Raw genomic sequence first — 15,484 nt, 5'->3', positions numbered from 1 at the left:
GGGGGCGAAACATGTATTCGTGGGGGAGCCGGTGCCGGCACAGCGCCGGACGTGGCCATGGGCCACTTCTCCGCCTCCCCTTTCCCCCGGTTGATTTGGTCGCGGTTGCCTGGTTTGCCCCTGTTGCTACGTCCGGCCGGTTCCCGCCACGAGCGGTGGAGATTGTCCCCTCCCGCGTGGCTGCTGTTGCAACCGCCCCTCGCTCCCGGTTGCCTTCTTTGTTCCCGCCGGTCTCACTTTGTTTGCGAAGGTGAGACGGCGATGGGGACTGCACGGCCGTGGTGGCGCATGTTGGTGGGCGGCGTGTTTGGTGGCACATGATGGATCGTCTGGAGTCATGGATAGTTGGTGGTCAGGAGATGATGGATGAGTTCACTAGAGACATGGACATACTGATATATACATCTATCTGGGCAAAGGAAATATTGCCGGCCACCCTAACAAGTGACAGCAGCTAGCACGTCCATTCCAAGTACATGATGGATATAATGAGCATAGATAAAACTGGCCTGGGAACAAACACCATCCTCCCAGCTTAGTTACAACTAGCACATAACAAGTGACAATATTCATAAACGTACCACACCAAACAACACCATGCACACACAATGACACAAATGATCACAATCATCGGTTATGCTTACAAATCACAATCAGTCCATAGCCGGCAATTTCGTACCGTAACAAACAACACCACACTCAGAGCATGAGGCTCATGGGCTCATGCGTGCTGCATAAGCTGAATGCCCACTCTACGGTTTATTTCTCGTTTGCTCAAGAGCTCCGAGCAAAACATGATCAAACCAAACGAAATCAAACCAAAAGCCGCAGCAAGCCGATGCAGATGTAGAGAACACCACAAACCAATCAAGCGGGAAATCAGGCACACATGGCAGGAAAGCTTCAGTTATGCAGGTCTGAGGAAACTGAAAGCCTACTCTGCTTTACTCCTCAATTGCTCGGGAAGCAAGGATGATCAAACCAAACCAAAATCAAACTGAAAGTCGCATCGCTGTACCAAGGTAGCGCAGATGTAGCGAGAACACCACACACCAATCAAGCGGGAAGCTGGGAAAAGCAACCCACACGGCAAGAAAGCTTCAGTAATGTAGGAGGTAGCACTTCATGCCTCGCAATCATGCATGCTGCGTTCAAAGAAGCTCAAGATCAGAGATCGATCACCTGCAGCATATAAACCAACAATGGTAAGAACGATTAGCCACACATACTACTTACAGAGTTACAGTACTAGGCTGACTTTTTTATGTAGAAAAAAGAGAGTAGTAACGAGGTTCAACACAAGAGCAATCTTATTAGCAGTGTGCATACCGAGGAACATACGTACAAATGGGACTAGATGTAAAGCTCACCTGAGTAGGGTGCCTCTGGGCAGCTGGGCCTTCTTGTAGTATAGCGAGTGGCTCGGCTCGTAGAGGGAAGGGTGCTGGTACTTCTCCAACCCGTCCCACTCCAGGTTGTCCCACCATTCCTTCTCACAGTCCACCTTGGGTGGTTTAGTGTCACGTCCAACGGCAGGCAGACGCCTAAGGCTCCAGCAGCCCCTGATCTTGATAGTCTCGAGTTTAGGCGCGGACATCCTGCGCCCACAGATACACTGCAACGTAGGGAGCTCGTGCAGGTGGATGTGCCTCAGCTTGGGAAATTCGAGAATTATATCCTGTTGTTGATGCTCAGGGCCCAAAGGGAAGACCTCCCTGAGGTCACCGCAGTACACTATCTCCCTGAGGTCACTGCAGTACAGTATCTCAATGGTCTCCAGGCTAGAAAAGGTGGTGCCTCTCTTCCATATGGACATGGGGAGCACATGTACAAGCCTGGGGCAGTAGTCCAGGTGCAAGATTTCGATGTGTTTGAACTTACTTTTAACTGGTTTGTCCCAGATGTAGACTGCGGAGAGAAGCTGGGACGCCCAGAATGTCTCCAGACAAAAAGGGCCCTGAGGAACAGTAAAGACAGTGTGCAACTTGGGGCACCTCTCTACCCGGCACCATATTAGACTATCCAATACTAATCCGTGGGGAGATGCAGGGACACTGGTGATAGACGGGTTATCATACACGTGCAGCGATGTAACCTGCTCACAAATAAAATCAGGCAATAATAAAGTGCTAGTAGTAGCATCTGGAGCATCCTCCAAAAGTTTGTTGTCCTGCCCATGTATGATCACCCTTATGATACATGGTGTCTTATTTGGTTTCCACCACGCTAAACATATTTTGGGGCAGTCCCACATCGTCACTGCTGCAACTGGCCCATCCTTCAAGGTATCTCTGTACTTGGAGTCCATTACTGTACTTGTATGCGGCTGGACTTGCGCTGGTGTCTCACTGCTTGTTCCCTGGATGTTGCTACCAGTGCCACCATCAGTAGCTGCAGGATAGATATCAATATGTATGGATGAGGCCCTTGAAAAATCTCCTAAAGGAGAAAGCGACCTAAGGAGCCTTGTATCCGTGAGAGAAATCTGCCATCCACCCTTAAACATTTCTTCTTTCTGCTGGTGGAGGGCTAGATCAACATGTGGATGCACAAGTGGTGCCTCCCCTTCGTAAGCTGTTACTGATGAAGATGTTGTGTCAATGTGCAGCACTTTCGGCAACTCTTCCTTCGTCACACTTAGTGGCTACAACATTGCATGGAGCTTCTCGCAGCCTAGCAGGATGATCTGCTTGGGGAGTGATCTGGCTTCCACTCCTGTCAAGTTAAGGGTTTTCACTCTTGTGCCTGAGAGTTCTAGCTCCTCGAGACTCTCCAAAGACCCTTTCAAGAATATGTTCTCCAATTCTTTGCAGCCCCTAAAAGTGACAACTTTTAACCCATCACATCCACCAATAGTGATAGTCTTAAGGCAACTGTTGTTTGCTGGCCCCGATAAGCTTGTCATGCCTTGTTTGATGGTATTTCCTGAAAAATCTAGAAGCTCCATGTTTTCCATCTCTGAGAACATGTTGTTGAAGCAGCAGGTGGAATTTGTTACCCGGAGCTTGTGAATGTTACACAACCATGCTCGCAAATGGCTCATGTCCCAGTTTTCAGCACCGATGACATTTAGCTCCCTGAGCTGGGTCATGAGACCAATTAACCTTGCGGACAAGATCTGATCACAATCTGTGTACCTCAGGTCAAGCACCCACAAGTTTTGGATGCATGAGCACGATCTAGTGGCACTGTTGTTGTCCATCTCATCCTTCTCTTTGTCTGCATCTGTGTGGTGATGATTTGTGGTAATTCTTATTAGATCGTCTTGGTAGTGCTCAAGCCACAGGAACCTCAAGCCATGGCAAGAGAGGAATGGAGGCGATGAGAAACTAAAGGTACACCATGAGAGCTTGAGCACGTGGAGCCTGTGCGAGTTCTGCAACATGTTTTCCAGAAATACAGTATGGCATGCGCTCGGCTGACTTTGCTAGGTAAGAGGATAGCATTATTGTTGTTCCATCACTAGTAAGTCGATTATCAATGTTTAACAACCTCACCTCGTGTTGTACATCATCACCAACTTCCCATGCCTTTTCAATGTCTGTCAATGGGATGATCCCATCGCATACCCAATAGTTACCAGTGTGTATAGCCCAGTCATAGTCAACTATGTGAGAGCCGATGCAGCACTGTTTCAACATATACAAGACACACTCTGCAAGAACCGCTGAATCAATGAAGATATGGCTATGCTTATTGCAGGAAAGTTCTGCAGCCTCATGGCGAAATAGATAAGACCAAAGCTCTTGCCAATCTCGCCTATATCTTGAAGCTGAAAAAAGAATATGTGTTGTTGTGCTCTTCACATTGTCTGTCATCTTGGGGTCAAGCCGAAACCTGCCTCGAAAAGTCCACAACATCTTGCTATTGGCATATCCATATAGAGAAAGCCAAAATCGAATATATCAATCTCCTCATTGCCTCCATTATGCAGAATCACCAAAAATCTTCGATTCTGTGTGGTTTGATAGATCTCTCTCACAACTTGTGCTATCTCGGTCCGGGAGCCCTGGTCTAACCCATTGAAATCATCCTCCTCATCTTGTTTGTCAAACATCTGCATCACCCAATTGGGAAGGTTCAGCTGCTCTGCCATTTCCCTTTGCATTGCTCTTCTGCTCTCCCACTTTGAGCAGTCAATGTGGATGATTTTCTCAAACTGAAGCCCTGCAGGCCTCGTTGACGGCTATACTCCAAGGCGTTTGGCTACGGTTTGCAGGACGGCAGATGCCCCAAGACCATCCCAGCCATCAAAGTAGATGGCATTCTCTCTGCTGCTTGTAGTGTCTTTCCCAAGTTCAACCAGAATCTGTCGACGCCACATCAATGGTGTCCGCCTTAATAACCTGCATGTGTGTACAGGGAGGTGAGGCAAGAATCAATCCAAATTTCAAACTTGCAACTCAATACTAATAAAAGAAAACACACTATAAGTTGACCCATGTATTGGGCTATTGGCAATATTCTGATGCATGACTAACTGTTTTTTGAGCTGCACTAACTAAGCATGCATAGTCTACAAAATAAACACATACGTCGTCCAAATTAACTAGCAGCCATGCTAGCATAGAAAAAACTTTACCCCAAAATCTACCACAATTTAATATATTGCAAACCACGCTTATATAACATGCAGAATGGAATGAAAGGTGATTTGTAAGTGCAAAAGTACCTCTGTACGCATGATGAATTGACCAGATCTGTCGGTCTCTAGCCTCAAGATGAAGTCATTTTTGGGCTCAAGATCGACCACTCACTCTTCAGCAATCTCCATGCTCATTTGTCGATCAGTTGTTGACTTCCTGCCTGCATTGAGATACAAGTAGAAGTAATAAATCAAGCTAGCTTACACAGGTCTACAGAATTCCACAAGCAGATTTAGTACAGGTGTAAGGTGAGCTAGTTACATACCTTGGTTAAGTGAAGAAATGATACTATGTAGAGAATCTGCAGGTTGATAGAAGCCACGTAGATCGTTCAGGTGCCACTACAAGTGGCTGGATTGGAGAGGGAAAAAAAATAGAGGTGCTACATGCTCTAGGACAGGATAACCTTGTGAGGTGCTGCTTTCTTGTGCTTACATACAAATGCCTTAGGCAGATTAGAAGCAAGCGGTTTTATTCCTTAACTTTTCCTTTTCCATATTCTCTCAATCTATGCCAGGATTGCCTTTTACTTTTGCTAAAGATGAAAATCAGTTCGTTGCTTGGAGCTGGCCGGCTGCAGGATTTAAAGCTAAAGATAAAAGATCGCAATGATGTCTGTTCACTGTGGGGTCTTCATGCTAATTGAAAAACTTTTGTGTCTTTCAAGCCATTCGAATTGAAGAAACTCTGCAGTAGGTAATCCAAATTTGGATTTCAAGTTTTCAACTCACATAGCCACTGAAACAAGGTAGAATGTAGCTGATACCTCTGTTCATAGCTTTGGAGAAATGTACTAGTGTACTACAAGGCGTCTTCCCTCTCTCTAATATAGTGTGAAGTTGACATGTTTAGCTTCCCTATATCAACCAGAAAATGTTTCACACACTGCTAGACACATTATGCAAAATGCAAACTACTCGCAACAAAAAAAATGTACTCAAAAGCCTGTTACTGAACCTGATATGCACAATTTGCAGTACATGGATGGTTAGGCAGGTGCTACAAAAATATAAACTTCTCCTTGACCATGTAGTTTCTGTAGCGCCAAGGAAACTCTACAATTAGATCTAGCAAGCAAGGGACACAACACGTGCCACTGCTAACTTGTAGGTTCAGATGTAATGAGTTATACTGCTGTAAGTGATAAATTTGAGCATGACAGAGTGACAAGACAACCCCGAAGACTAATTTACTCCAGGAGGTGGAGGTCAAATAATGAGGGGCAAATTGATTTCAGGTTTCTAGTAAGTACTATCTGTCAGATTATCACCAAGAAGCTAACTGAAGAACCGGGGCACATGCAAATAACTGAAACACAAAGCCAATGAAAACGTAGAAGCTATAGCAGTGAGCAAGCCGAAGAGCTACACGGATTCGCATTAGAGTCCTACTACAAGGCTTCCTGCTCTCTAATGCAATGTGAGGTTGACTTGCTCAGCATTCCTGTATAATTCAGAAAAGGCCACACAATGCTGGAGACATTATGAAACCTACTCGCAACAAAAAATAATCCCCTGTACTCAGAGCAGGTTATTGAATCCTGATCTGCAACATTTACCCCTCTTGTAAACCATCCAACCAACTCTAGTTATTTAATACACAAAAAAAAAAACAGAGGTGCTACATGCTAGGACAGGATAATCTTGTGAGGTGCTTCTTTCTTGTGCTTACACACAAAAGCATTAGACAGACTAGAAGCAAGCGGTTCTATTCCTTGCGTTTTCCTTTTCCATATTCGCAATCCATGCCAGGATTACCTTTTGCTTTTGCTAAACATAGAAATCAGTTCTTTGCTTGCAGCTGGCTAGCTGCAGGATTTAAAGATAAAGATAAAAGACTGCAATGATGTCTGTTCATTGTGGGGTCTTCATGCTAACTGAAAAAGTTTTGTGTCTTTCAAGCCATTCGAACTGAAGAAAACTCTGAAGTAGAGCATCGAAATTTGGATTTCAACTTGCATTGCCATTGCAGTAGGTAGGATGCTAATGGGGGCAAATTGTAGCCCTGCTAGTTACGTTGCCGAATGTGGCCAATATCTCTTTTTACAGCTTTGGCATTTATAAGAGCGCAATTACAAGGCTTCCCGCTCTCTAATGTAGTGTGAGGTTGACATGATATGCTTACAGCTTTCCTATATAAATCAGAAAATGCTTCACAGACTGCTGGAAACTTTATGCAAAGTTCAAACCACTCGCAACAAAAAACAATCCCCTGTACTCAAGAGCCTGTTAATGAATCTTGATATGCAGCCTTGGTTGTACAAAAATATCAACTTCTCCTTGACCGTGTAGTTTCTGTAGCGCCAAGGAAAATCTACAGCTAGGTCTAGCAAGCAATGTGCACGGCGCGTGCCTCTGCTAAGTTGTGCATTCAGACCTGATGACTTGTACTGCTGGAAGTGATAGATCTGAGCATGACAGAAGGCAAGACCGATGTACCGAAAATATATAATAGAACACCTGCACCCAGGCCCTCTCTATCTAGCCATCCATTCCCCGCATCGCGATTCGTGCAAATGGATTTCTCTTTTTTATTTCTCTTACATAAAACATGTCTTGAAGTTCAAACCTTTGCAGCATGGCAAAGCTTTCTATCTAGAATCTAGGATAAGTTTTTCAGAATTTTTCATCAAACATAAATATACAAAATATGATTTTTTAGATTACAAAATCATTTTTTGTATATTTATGTTTGACAAACAATTCTGAAAGATTTATCCTAGATTCTAGTTAGAAATCTTTGCCACACTGCAAAGATTTGAACTTCAAGACATGTTTTATGTGAGAGAAACAAAAAAGAAAAAATTTCATATATATAGAAAGTTAGTTGTGTTGCACAGATCTTAAAGCAATATTGGACAGCCCGGATACCAGGACCGGGTGCAGGTGTTCTAAAAATCCACGTCCACCGATGTACCACTAAAACTGATTTACTCCAGGTCTAGGAGGTGGAGCTTAAAGGAAGGGGACAAATCGGTTTCAGGTTTATACCGAAAAAGGCTTTCGCCCCGCTTTATATATAAAGCACCGATCATCAAGCATCCAGTACAAACACACGCCACCACAACACACGCACACACCCAGGGCAAGATACATAGGCGCTGAGCGCAGCAACACCATCCCTAGCACTACCACCACAAAGAGATGAAACAACATATGACGAACCATGTGCTCCAAGGCGGTGCCTTCAGGAAGGGAACGGCACCGGAGCGCTGCCACTGCCCGATCCAAGGATCAGAGTTTGCCCGGGAGCCGCATGTCGGGCAATGAGAGCCGCGACGACGCCTTCAAGAAGGGAACGATCTTCGCCGCCGCCGGTCCGTCCGAAGATAGAACAGGTTTTCACCTCGGCCAACACTCACCGCCACCGAACGCCACACCCCGGTAACCACGCCACCCACACGCCATGGAGACCGGGCAGCACCAAGGCACGGGCTCTGCCCAAGAGCACCGCCTGACCACCACCAGGGCCGCCGTCCCAGCATCCAAGACCATGACACCACCTCACCCGAGACCCGCCGCACCCCAACGAAGGAAACGAGCGGAAAGGTCCCACCTTTAGCACCCCTAGGCGACCCCCAGCATCGAGACCCAATAGGCCGGCCAGAGCTGGCATCCACCAACCCGCCCTGCTGCCCCGCGCGCGAGACGAGCTCGGTCCTGCAGCACCGAGAGGGGGACGAGGTCAGTCCTGCTGCACCGTGCGCGAGACGAGCTTGATCCTGCTGCACCGTGCGCGAGACAAGCTCGGTCCTGCAGGTGGAAACTGGGAGAGGACCAGCCCTTTGATGGGAGTAGCGCCCGGACGACGGGGAGGTGAAGTGAAGGTCGAAACTGTCCGCCCGCAGACGAGCCGACACCGGAATAGAAGCCTGCCTTCGCCGCAAGCAGAGCCGCCAAGACACCGTGTAGCGGCCGCGCCACCAGGAGCTCACCGTCCACGGCCGGAGCAACAGCCACGCCAGGCTGCTGCCCAACCCGCGCCGCCCACCCGGATCCCGACGCCAGATCCAAGACGAGCACGCCGCCACCCGCCCCGCAGCCACGCAGCAGCCATCCCACCAACCCATGGAGACACAAGGGGGATCTCCATGAGCGGCAGGAGGAACCACCGGCGGCCACCAGGCCATCCGTCGGCCAAGCCACCGCACCAAGAAGGGCACGATGCCGGCTCCCGCGCCGCCCGCAGCCCACACCGCCAGCATCGCAGCCACGCCGCCCGCAGCCAGATCGGGACCCGCTGCACAGCTGCCCCCAATACGGGCGTGCACCACCGCCACGCAGCCGTCCGCGCGGCCGCCGAGGCCAGTCGCGACTGCGGCGAGACCCCAGCCCCACGCCGCCGCGCCACAACCAGGCGGCGCCGTCCCGCGTCGGCCACCACCAAGCAGGGAGGAGAAGGGGCCCCGCCGGCGGCGGCGCTGCACGGGCTTCGCCCGGCTGCGCCCTCCGGCGACGGCGAGGCAGTAGCATCGATCGCCACACCAAGAAACTAACTGAAGAACTGCATGCGGATAACTGAAATACAGAGGCGATGGAAACATAGAAGCTACAGCAGATGAGGGCAGACGGATTGGCAGCACGTGGTAGGGATCCGCTCGGCTGGCGGCGCCATCTTTGGTGGCGCTGCCCCTGCGGAGTGTTGGTTCTACTTCTAAGGCAGCAGAACTGTGCGCCGTCGGAGGGGCGGCGGAGTGCGTCGCCGTCGACGAGACGCGGAGGGCAGACCCCACCCCACGTCGGCAGCTTTGACGGGCGAGGCCGCCGGCGAACATGGCCCAACCAACCCTTTCCGCACGATGCCTGGCCCAAGAGAAGGGCCCAAACACCTGACCTTTTTCCCCGTGATGGAACCACATCTAGCCCATTTTGCAAGCGTGAGACTTTTTTTCTGTATTTTTTTTTATTTTGCATGCAAGACTAGCATCAAGCTCCTCTTGGTCTCCGCCATCGTCAGGTACTATTCTTCTACCATCTGATGCAACTATCTTCTCTGAGCCAGGCAGGTCTCGCGCAGGAGTTGTGCCTCTGGACCACAAGAGCTGGTACATTTCCGCATGCAACGATTCATTCCATCCCTGGAGCTCTGGAGCTCTGGTCCATGAGCTGGTGGAAGGCTTGGCACTCCATGGAGCTGTTTATCTGGTGCGTGAGGGGAACTGGAAGAGACCTTTTACAGTACATCAAATCAATTTGGGCTGTTAATTTCTGTGGCTTTGAAGGCCCAGATGAGCCAATAATACAACAGATTTTTGGTAGTATATTGACTAGTTAGGGGCATTTTGGGTACTCTAATGTTTATCAATCACGCAAGCAGGTTTCTTCCCCGCCATGGCGCAGTCCACGCCGACCAGTACTTTTTGGCCGGCGACACATGATGAAGACGATGAAATGAAGTTGCTCCAAGCTGACCTGTATCGGACATACACAGTGTTAGGAGTAATCGTGACTTGGATTTGTTTTCCAGTCAGTTGTGTCCGTCGCGTGAGTTAGCTAGCTACTAAGCCGGGCGTCAATGCATGTGTGGATCGTCATGGTGTGTAACACGCATGCATGTAGGCTGTTAGCGGCAGTACGCTTCCGGCACGTCGTGCGCGCGTAGCCGGGCGGATCGTGAGCACTAGCTAGCATGGGGAGGTGGGATGAGGTGTGTATGTGCGCACACGCAGGTATAAATACCCCAGACCTGACCTGAGTTTGTTGAATGCGTGTGTGCGTCTCCAGTTTGTAGCCATGTAGATAATGTAAGCCAGAAAAGGATTGGGATATTCGTGCGCTCGTGGCGGCGTTCGTGTGCCGGCCGAAAAAATCTTATGTCCACTGTTCTTCTTCTTCCACCTTCATTTGAGTGAGAGGAGAGATAACTAAAGGGCTGCGATTCCAACACACAGCGACCTAGAAAAGCTACGCTAGTAGACTCGCGGCCGGCCGGATACACAAGCACGTCACATGTACGCAAGTACACAACAATCAGATCGCTGATTTCTCTTTTAACACACCTAGACGCTTGTTGATGGCCACAGGCACGAATCGTCTCCGGTGTTTTTTTTATTGCCTCAATTCACTATGTGATTACAAGGCCGATGTTGGCAAGCAAAACTCCATGAGGGCGGATCGAAGAGGCAAACGATACACTAGGCCTTCATCGTCGGTCATTCCGGCACATTTCTGCTCCTCCGACCGGGACGCCTCCTGGAGCGACGAGCTGCTTTGACAGGAGGCTTATCTCATGGCCTACCTACCCTGGATCCGCACCTTGTGCCTCACCTGCGGGGCTGCTCCGGCAACCCGAAGGAGCAGTGGCAACGAGGTCACAGACGCACTCGCCCATGGCTCCGCATCGGATAGGATGGGTTAATTTAATTAATCAGATCATTAATTACAATTAGAACTAACAAAGAATAAATCTATTTCTAATTAGAAATTACCAATATGTCCTAGAGCGAAAATTTGACCCATCTATACTGGCCATTGGATCTACCAAAGTACTACCCATCATAATGGGTAGTTACGATGTATCGTAAAAAATCTCAACTGCAATGCAGTAATCTTTGCCTCTGGTTGCCTCTCTTTATGCATCACCTCTTTTGTCCGTGATTGCTCGTCCATAGTATCAGTGATAGGAAGGCGCCCTATGGTGAAAGAATCAAGAGCTTGGAAAATCAGCAAGGTCATGATCATGGACCCAAGTGGTCACGATGAGAAAGGAAGATCATACTTTTAGCTTGTCTGTGATCAAGTGTTAACGGCAAGGTCCGTGGGACGATTCATAGGAGGGTTTGGAGGCTTCGCAGGCTCTCGAAGAGTCGGGCGCATGCTCTTCTGATGATGGTAACTATCAGACACATATCAGACCCAAACACGGTGAAGTCAAAGTCTTTCAGCCGACATGGCGTGGCAGAGCACCCGGAGCCAGCGGCGAGGTCAAAGCCCTCGAGCCCACCAAGACGTGGTAAGGCGGAGCTAGACACGGCGAGGTCGGAGTCCTGAAGCCGGCCGATGTTTCTGCACCACCAGTAAGACCAAGAAAACAGAGTGAACATGGAATTGCATTTTGTCACATATTGGAGTACCAAGTGAACATTTATATGCATGATTAATTAATTATGTAATATTCTTAGCCCTGCATTATGCTTTACGCGGAGTCTAGTGTTGTGTTGGTTAGCCTTACCTTTGGCTCCCGCCAACCGATCAGCCGGATTCTAGTCTGTAGTTGAATCAAAAAATGCTCCTGTCAAATGTCCATCTGGATCCCGATCTGTCCTGGGTAAAGAGTGGGCGGCCGTTCTTTACAAACGGTGAAACTCTTTGCAATGAAGCATAAGCATATGGGAACCAGGGTTCTGGACTCATTATAGCGCACACAGCTAGAGCTGATACAGCTCAACCAGGCGTTGCCTCATGAGGATCAAATTTAGTGCGTCGGGGCGCAGCTAACCTGGTAGGAGTGGGTGCTGAGTAGCCATCGAGCGTTGCTCGAAAGACTCAACACACAAACAAATTAGTGATGGAGTGAAAATATGAAGCTGAATAATGAAAGTGACTTGGCTTTTTTATGCTCCATGCGTCGGTGATGCCATGTGGTGGAGTCCCGAGTTAGACCCGGCGGCATGGATTCCCCGAGCCAGATGCACCGAGGTCATAGTCCCCTGAGTCGGACTCGATCTGGTCGAAGTCCTTGGGTCACCGCGAGGTCGGAGTCGGCTAGGCGAGGTTGGACTTAGCAAGTCGGAGTTAGCTTTGTGAAGCCGGCCAGGCAGAGCCGGAGTCGGCCTAGCGATGTTGACTAGACGGAGTTGGGCTTGGCGAGTCAGAGTCCTGAAGCCAAACGCGGTGAGGGGGAGCCCTCGAACCAAGTGCGATGAGGAGTCATACTCGGCCATGATGAGCCGGCGGTGAAGTAATGGTGCAACGAGATAAAGGTCTGCGGAACGACGAGGTCGGAGACGGACTCTACAAGGTTGGAGTTCGTAGCATCAAAAAATTCTTACGATCTCCATCTTAGAAAAATCAGCACGTGCACCATCTTAGTCTAAGCCATCTTGATCCTTGAGGAGGTTCAGGGATACAAAGATGGACAAGTTATCATACACGTGCAATGGTGTAACCAACTCACGTATAAATTTAGTCAATATTAAAGCACTAGTACTAGCTTCTGCAGCATCCTCCAACTCCAAGAGTCTGTTGTCCTGCCTGTGCATCACCACCTTTATGAAACATGTATATTTGGTCAGCCACTCCTTCTGTATCTTGGGACAGTACCGCATAACCACTGCTGCAACTTGATCATCCCTAAAGGCATCTCTGTACTTCGAGGGCATTAAGACGCTTGTATATGGTTGGACTTGGACTAGTTTGTTACTGGTTGTTCCTTGGATATTGCTACCATCAACAGCAGCTGCAGTACAGATATCAATATGTATTGATGTGTCTTCTAAAAGACTTTCTATAGGAGAGAGAGACCTAAGGAGCCTTGCATCCGTGAGACAAATCCGCCATCCACCCTTGAACATCTCTTCTTTCTACTGGTGGAGGGATAGATCGGCATCTGGATGCACAAGTGGTGCCTCCCCTCCGTAAGCTGTTGTTGATGGAGATGTGGTGTCAATATTATTGCATGGAGCTTCTTACAGCCAGCTAACAGGATGATCTGCTTGGGGAGTTCACTCTTGTGCCTGAGAGTTCCAGCTCCCCAAGAACCCTCTATAGTCCTTTCAAGAACACGTTTGCCAATTCTTTGCAGCCCCCTAAGGCCTTGTTCGTTTACTCCCTCCCTCGCGAGGTTTGGGGCCCAACCCCCGCGGATCCACGGGGATCGCCCCCGCCTGGGTGTGACCCCGGCCCATCTGTTAATGCATATTCGGTTAAGCCTGGCGTGGGTCCGTTCCCCGACTGAAACCCCTCCGGTCTTCGCGAAACGCGCGGGGAAAAAATCATCGTCTCCCCACTCGCGGAAAGAAACCCCGAGCGATCTGAGGGGAACTCTCGCTTGCGGCGCAGCCCAAAGCGGGTTACCGAACGTTGATCTATTGAGGGACGGATTTAGGAGATATGGGGTTTAATCCGTGCATGGGATTGGGTGACGGTGTAGGGATCACCCGATCCCTGGGTGGATTGAATCTGCTAGGGGGTTTGTCCTCTGCCTACCGAACAAGGCCTAAAAGAGATATTGTTTAACCCATCAATAGTGACGCTCTTCAGGCTACTGTACTGTTGCTTCTTGTCCCTGATAAGCTCTTGTCATGCCTTGTCTGATGGTATTTCTCAAAAAATCTAGAAGCTCCATGTTTTCCATCTCCGATAACACGTTGTTGTTGAAGAAGCAGGTGGACTTTGTTACCCGGAGCTTGCGAATGTTGCGCAGTCGTCCTCAGAAATGGCTCATGTCCCACTTTTCAGCTCCTATCACATCAGTCTCCTCATTGCCTCCATTATGCAGAATCACCAAGAACCTCTGATTCTGTGTAGTTTGATAGATCTCTCTGACAACTTGTGCTATCTCAGTTCGGGAGCCCTGGTCTAACCCATTGAAATCATCCTCCTCATCTTGCTTGTCAAACATCTCCATCACCCAATTAGGAAGGTTCAGCTGCTCTGCTATTTCCCTTTGCATTGCTCTTCTGCTCTCCCACTTTGAGCAGTCAATGTGGATGATTTTCTCAAACCGCAGCCCTGCAGGCCTCGTTGACGGCTCATTTGATACTCCAAGGCGTTTGGCTACGGCTTGCAGGAAAGCAGATGCCCCAAGACAATCCTAGCCATCAAAGTAAATGGCATTCTCTCTGCTGCTTGTAGTGTCTTTCCCAAGTTCAACGAGAATCCTTTCGACGGCCACATCAATGGTGTCCTGCATGTGTGTACAAGGAGGTGAGGTGAGAATCTGTCCAAACTTCAAACTTGGAACTCGATACTAATAAAGAACACACACTATATAAGTTGACCCATGTATTGGGCTATTGGCAATATTCTGATGCATGACTAGCTGTTTTTTGAGCTCCACTAACTAAGCATGCATAGTCTGCAAAACAAAGTAATAAACACATACGCGATCCAAATTAACTACCGACAATGCTAGCATAGAAAAAACTTTACCCCAAAATCTACCGCAATTTAATATATTGCAAACCGCGCTTGAATGGATAGAAAATATATATAACATGCAAAATGGAATGAAAGGTGATTTGTAAGTGCAAAAGTACCTCCGTACGCATGATGAATTGATCGGATCTGTCGGTCTCTAGCCTCTAGATGAATTCATTTTTAGGCTCAAGATCGACCACTCAGCTCTTCAGCAATCTCCATGCTCATTTGCCGATCAATTGTTGACTTCCTGCCTACATTGAGATACAAGTCGAAGCAATATATCAAGCTAGCTTACACAAGTCTAAAGAATTCCACAGGCAGATTTAGTACAGGTGTAAGGTGAGATAGTTACATACCTTGGTTAAGTGAAGAAATGGTACTATGTAGAAAATCGGCAGGTTGATAGAAGCCAAGTAGATCGTTCAGGTGCCACTACAAGTGGCTGGATAGGAGAGCAGAAAAACAGAGGTGCTACATGGTAGGAATGGATAACCCTGTGAGCTGCTTCTTTCTTGTGCTTACACACAAATACCTTAGACAGAGTAGAAGCAAGCGGCTGTATTCCTTGCCTTTTCCTTTTCCATATTCGCAATCCATGCCAGGATTACCTTTTGCTTTAGCTAAAGAAAGAATCAGTTCTTTGCTTGCAGCTGGCTAGCTGCAGGATTCAAAGATAAAGATAAAAGATTGGAATGATGTCTGTTCACTGTGGGGTCTTCATGCTAATTGAAAAACTTTTATGTCTTTCAAGCCATT

At 48.4% G+C, this 15,484-nt stretch overlaps 1 protein-coding gene and 1 long non-coding RNA gene across 2 annotated transcripts; both read right to left on the bottom strand.

Moving 5' to 3' along the window:
* Positions 1-593: 593 nt before the first annotated feature.
* On the bottom strand, positions 594-5,046 carry LOC119319003. The gene is made up of 4 exons (XM_037593531.1): positions 4,912-5,046; positions 4,673-4,806; positions 1,371-4,346; positions 594-1,182 (listed from the first exon to the last, which is right to left on the bottom strand). The coding sequence occupies exons 3-4, from the start codon at positions 2,504-2,506 to the stop codon at positions 1,179-1,181; spliced, it is 1,140 nt and encodes a 379-aa protein (XP_037449428.1). The 5' UTR covers positions 2,507-4,346; positions 4,673-4,806; positions 4,912-5,046; the 3' UTR covers positions 594-1,178.
* A 7,720-nt stretch (positions 5,047-12,766) lies between these two features.
* Positions 12,767-15,203, bottom strand: LOC119319137. The gene is made up of 3 exons (XR_005154366.1): positions 15,085-15,203; positions 14,845-14,979; positions 12,767-14,492 (listed from the first exon to the last, which is right to left on the bottom strand). It is a non-coding gene; the product is annotated as an uncharacterized LOC119319137 (long non-coding RNA).
* Between the last annotated feature and the right edge of the window lie 281 nt (positions 15,204-15,484).

The sequence above is a fragment of the Triticum dicoccoides genome, chromosome 6A (assembly GCF_002162155.2).
Source record: "Triticum dicoccoides isolate Atlit2015 ecotype Zavitan chromosome 6A, WEW_v2.0, whole genome shotgun sequence".
Taxonomy (NCBI): Eukaryota; Viridiplantae; Streptophyta; class Magnoliopsida; order Poales; family Poaceae; genus Triticum; species Triticum dicoccoides.
Note: the sequence above shows the minus strand (reverse complement) of the source record. Positions and strands in the feature narration are given on the sequence as shown.

Bases quoted from the DNA above. Each gene is read 5' to 3' on its own strand.
- LOC119319003 (XM_037593531.1), bottom strand. From the start codon at position 2,506: ATGTTTAAGGGTGGATGGCAGATTTCTCTCACGGATACAAGGCTCCTT.